Raw genomic sequence first — 5,171 nt, 5'->3', positions numbered from 1 at the left:
GAAAATGACTTGGAGCTGATTTTGATTCCAACTTTGTCCTAAGAGCTACATTTCAGCTGATCCTGAAATGAAAGTTTAGCTGTTGGATTCTGTTGTGCTTTCAGCAGCGATCTCACACCTCTGGGTCGTCCCTCACAAGCACAATCTGGCTGGGACTATTTTTTGTTTGCAAGGGCAGCAGTACAGTAGATTTCTGGATCGGGTTGATTCAGTTAAGACGCTGAACCGTGCTGTGACTGTGTCAACATGAAGACCCTGTAAATGAGCAGCTGCTTCTCAGAACAGTGAAGTGACACCCAATCACAAAACTGATACAAACCAAACGACAATAAGATTAGCTAAATAAGCTTTTCAATATATAATATCCGATCACTGTTAAATGCACAATTTGAAACTAGCATGTATGTATGTATTTATTTATTTTGTTAACTATACTAATCAATCATTTGTGTTTTTTCTTGTACGATGTGAAAATCTTTGTCCTGGAAGCTTCCTTCACATAAATATTGAAGTTTTTCTCCCTGTTGTGAAAACCTGTTCACACATTTGCCTGATGTATGCTGTGTAACATTTCATGAGGTGAGTGTGAGAGTATGAGTCCAGGTCCGATGCGTGTCACAATGAAGGCATCTGAATAAAAGACTCCCTGTTCTCATGAGAGTCCCTAATAAAATGAATTGCTGTGCTGAAGCTGAACTCGTCATGGGTTCAGTGTTCCAGTGCTGCTCCCTTGTGAAAAGCTCTTTGCTTGGTCTTGATGATAATGATTATGATTAACTAATGATTAACTTCAGAGCATAATGATTAACTTCACAGTGTTTCCAGGAACTCTTCTCCTGTTTATGTCACTTCCCATAAGGACACATGGATGGAATGCTCAACCAAAGAACACAGCCCATCCGTGTGCAACACAGAGCTGGTTATTAGGTAGACACTAGATAATATTATCACAGCATATGAGAGAGCGGCTAAACTGAGCTAATCAAATCCTAACGCTCCGCCTCCCCAAACGATTGGGCACTCGTTAAGAATGTTTAGATTTGTTGGATCATTCAGCCAATCGGAGCACACAATGTAAATTAAACCCAAACGCCACATTTCCTTGATTTTGTGGCAATGAGTTCTACCTTAATTTCTGCATTAACGTAGTTTTCTGCGAATAATTTTTAGGTTAAAGTCAGTGGTAAATTAGTGCTACTTATGAAGCCTCATGACTCCTGACTCATGATTCTAATCTGCAGGGACAAAGTTCGAGGTTCTGGACTTTGAAAGGTGTCCTTACAGAGAGCAAGGCAGGAGTGGCTTTGTGCAGAAATGGCAGCAAACTCTTCTTATCTGGAGGCAGATCTTTCCTGTGCTGTGTGCCGTGAGATTTTCAAGGATCCTGTAACACTTTATTGTAACCACAGCTTCAGTAAAGCATGTGTGGATCAGTGGTGGAAAGTGAAGGAATCTCAGGAGTGTCCAGTGTGCAGGACGAGGAGTTCAATGAAGTATCTTGTCAATTTTGCTCTCAGGAATATTGTGAAATCCTTCTTAAAAGAACGCAGTCAGAATCATCCAGCACCTACTGGAATACTCTGCAGTCTGCATGATGAGAAACTGAAGCTGTTCTGTGTGGATGATAAAGAGGCTCTCTGTGTTGTGTGTCAAACTTCAAAGAAACATGAGAATCACAAGCTCCGTCCTGTTCAGGAGACTGCACAGCGTTATAAGGTATGGAAACAATATTCATGTGAAAATGTAAACACAGTATTCTCTTTTCACAGCATATTATACAGAGTTATTATAATGAGGCAGTTTAAACAACAAGATCCAGCAAGTCTGAGTGAAAAACAAATCCTATTACAATATCATTGAAACTAACAGAGAGAGAGAGATCCTGGGTGCAGAGTGGGGGTGGTGCTGTACAGGAATAGGGAGGGGAGAGTGTCTGTGTGCAATAATGATTTCACACCTGAACCCTTATAAACCCTCACACAGCCCCTATCAGAGAATCTCCAGATTTGGGGGTTTGTTGCTATGAGAGCCCCCAGTGGCAACCCCAGTGCTGAGGGGATTTCTCACACACTGCATTCATATTGCTACTAGCCAGGCATGTGGTAACAGTGATGTGCAAGCTCTGGGTTTCACTGCATTTCAGGGAGAACTCAAGACTGCGCTGAAGCCCTTGCAGGACAAGCTGAAAACCTTTAATGAAGTTAAAAACGAGTGTGATAAAACAGCAAAGCACATGAAGGTAAGAGAACTAGATTAGTGATTGAAACAATACACAACATACATTTTCACTGGACACCCAAACTAACTCTAAAGTGATCCTTTTCTTGTATAGAAACAAGCCCAGCAAACAGAGAGGCAGATAAAGGAGGAGTTTGAGAAACTTCACCAGTTTCTACGAGATGAAGAAAAGGCCAGGATAGCTGCACTGAGGAGGGAAGAGGAACAAAAGGGAAGAATCATGAAAAAGAAGATTGAAAAACTTACAAGAGTAATCTCATCCCTTTCAGACACAATCAGAGTGATAGAAGAGGAGATGAAAGCTGAAGACATCTTCTTCCTGCAGGTAGTGATTGTTTAACTATGTGTGACATGTTCTTAATGTGAATGTACACTCACTACTACACTATGAATGGGACTGTACAAGCATTTATGTTAGTACACGTTTGAACAGTGCTGCTGTTTTCTATCAAAGTGGTATTTGTGTTTTAATAATGTCTCAATTCATGTCCTTGTTTGTTTCAGAAGTACAAAGACACACAGAGAAGGTATGTAAGATGTGGCCTGTCTTCCTCTCTTGTATTGTATTGAATGCAAACACAGAGCAGCACTAACTCCTGAATATGATTGCAGAGCCGAGTGCACACTGCAGGATCCACAGTGTGTTTCAGGAGCGCTGATAGATGTAGCCGAGCACCTGGGCTCTCTGAAGTACAAAGTGTGGGAGAAGATGCTGGGGATTGTTCAATACAGTGAGTCCTGTGGGGAGCATCACAAAGGAGGGGGGGGGGGGTGCATATAACCACAGTCCACAATGTGTGTAAGCAGCAAGATACAGCTCTCTACAATCAATAATAATACACAATGAAATGTACACACCTGTAGCAAATACACTTGTATCCATCAGAGAGATCATCTCTCAGTTCAATATTAAACATTGTGAGCTGCTCATAGTATTGAGGTGAGCTGGAAGAGCATTCCAAGAGAGCAAAAGGCTTTCTGATCCCATGCTGGTCTGCATTGAAACTCCTTGTAAAGAAACCACTGCAGTAGAACACAGACTTCTCTGAGTTCAGCCCATTGTCTTGGAATGCTCCCAGAGCTCTAAGAATGTTAGTGCTGAGCAGTGTCCCAGTGTTCTGTTCTAGAGCTCTGTGATTTAGATTTAAATGGATCTGATTTAACACTAGAACCGCCAGCAGTAGTCATTTTGACGGGTACATTTTAAACAGCTGCTTTTAAAAGTTATGTTTGATATTGAATAATAATATTTGGGTTGGTGTATTATAAATAAATATACTATTCTTAGCATGTGATTTATTAAAGTGCTTGCAGGTAGATGTTCTCATTTCTAACCCTGTCTCTCGTCTCCTCTCTCAGCTCCAGTGACTCTGGATCCCAACACAGCACACTGTGTTATGATACTGTCTGAGGATCTAACAAGTGTGAGACGCAGCGATGAGAGACAGCAGCTTCCTGACAACCCAAAGCGTTTTGATATCTATGGTTGTGTGCTGGGTTCTGAGGGGTTCACTTCAGGGAAACATTGCTGGGACGTGGAACTGGGGGGCAATACTAACTGGTATCTGGGTGTGACTAAAGAGTCCAGCCAGAGGAAAGGGAGATTCACCTGGAACCCAGAAGCAGGATACTGGATTATATCCCTGAAGTATGGGGATCAGTACTGGGCATGGACCTCACCACAGACACGACTCACTGTGGAGAAGAAACCCCAGAAGATCAGAGTTCAGCTGGACTGTGACGGGGGGGAGGTGGCATTCTTTGACTCCAGTGATATGAGAAAACCTCTCTACACTTTTAAACACAGATTTACTGAGAGAATGTTTCCATATTTCTGTCCTGGCTTTCCTAGCTCTGCCCCCCTCAGAGTGTGCCCTTTGAAGACAGTTAGAAAAGTGGACTAGCCCAATGTGTTCAGCATAAACAATAGGGATGTATAATAATAATAATAATAATAATAATAATAATAATAATAATAATAATAATAATCTATTAATATTGAAAAGGAACAGAAACATTTTAAATAGAAAATGATGATCAAAGTGACAAATGTAACGATGTTTAGAAAACTATTAAATATATTCTAACAGAACATGTTCACCCTCCTCCACCCCTCTCCCTCGTCACGTGACGTGGGTGTTTGGTCTTTGCTCCTCGAATCCATGTAGAAATACAATTACAAAAACTAGAACATGAACTGGTTAAAGAACAACACTGAATAAAGAATATGCATTCTGGAATAATATTCAATTAAACACAATGCTCTATTGATGTGTTATACCATCTACAGCTTTGCAAGCTCTGTAAATAATAACTCCCTCAATGCTGAATGAATGAATAATGATTGCTGGGCTGGTCCGCGGCGTTGTTGAATCGATCAGGATATTGTATCATTTAATTGGTAAATGTATCGCTGTAATAACTTGGAAGCTGCACATTGTGATCGTGTGGATGTGTGTCTTTTGTGGCCGCTGTGAAACGGTCCCGCAAATCACTGCTCCCGGATCACAAAGGATCGGTTTACTGCCCTCCCTTTGATGTAATGAATGATTTTTTTTTAATAATAAAAATTATATATTTTAATTTGGACCTCGTGTGGGGTGTCTGTCCATCTCCGTGTGGATCTCGCTCACAGCAGCTGTGTGAAGGAATCCGAAAGCATTCGCATACGAAGTTAAGGGAGTACTGACAGGTCGCTGCCACCAGGGGGCGCAGTGCGGTTAGGAAAGTTAGTGAGGCGGCGCTTGGCGGTGACGCGCGTCTCCAGGTGTAGAGAAGCCACTCCGTGGCTCACGGAATAAAGAAAATAAAGAAAAGGAGACTCTCACTCTCTAAACTAGGAGGTCTATCCTTGCCAGTTCTTGAGAAATATTATTTGGCTGCAAGGCTGTCGGTGCAATACTGGATTAAAAAAAATATTAATGCAGAATGTA

General features: G+C 41.5%; 1 protein-coding gene across 1 annotated transcript; it reads left to right on the top strand.

Annotated features, from left to right (window-relative positions):
* Nucleotides 1–1,214: 1,214 nt before the first annotated feature.
* Nucleotides 1,215–4,827, top strand: LOC131696815 (zinc-binding protein A33-like). The gene is made up of 6 exons (XM_059018169.1): nucleotides 1,215–1,716; nucleotides 2,144–2,239; nucleotides 2,333–2,563; nucleotides 2,743–2,765; nucleotides 2,851–2,969; nucleotides 3,598–4,827. The coding sequence occupies exons 1-6, from the start codon at nucleotides 1,315–1,317 to the stop codon at nucleotides 4,140–4,142; spliced, it is 1,416 nt and encodes a 471-aa protein (XP_058874152.1). The 5' UTR covers nucleotides 1,215–1,314; the 3' UTR covers nucleotides 4,143–4,827.
* The last annotated feature ends 344 nt before the right edge of the window (nucleotides 4,828–5,171 follow it).

The sequence above is a fragment of the Acipenser ruthenus genome, chromosome 58 (assembly GCF_902713425.1).
Source record: "Acipenser ruthenus chromosome 58, fAciRut3.2 maternal haplotype, whole genome shotgun sequence".
Lineage (NCBI taxonomy): Eukaryota > Metazoa > Chordata > Actinopteri > Acipenseriformes > Acipenseridae > Acipenser > Acipenser ruthenus.
This window is presented reverse-complemented; position numbering and strand designations above follow the sequence as displayed.

What these genes read in the sequence shown, in the direction of transcription:
- LOC131696815 (XM_059018169.1), top strand. Translation starts at nt 1,315, where the DNA reads ATGGCAGCAAACTCTTCTTATCTGGAGGCAGATCTTTCCTGTGCTGTG. An exon ending in AGACTGCACAGCGTTATAAG is followed by an intron (nt 1,717 to 2,143) that starts GTATGGAAACAA and finishes ACTGCATTTCAG; the next exon opens with GGAGAACTCAAGACTGCGCT. An exon ending in GCTGGGGATTGTTCAATACA is followed by an intron (nt 2,970 to 3,597) that starts GTGAGTCCTGTG and finishes CTCCTCTCTCAG; the next exon opens with CTCCAGTGACTCTGGATCCC.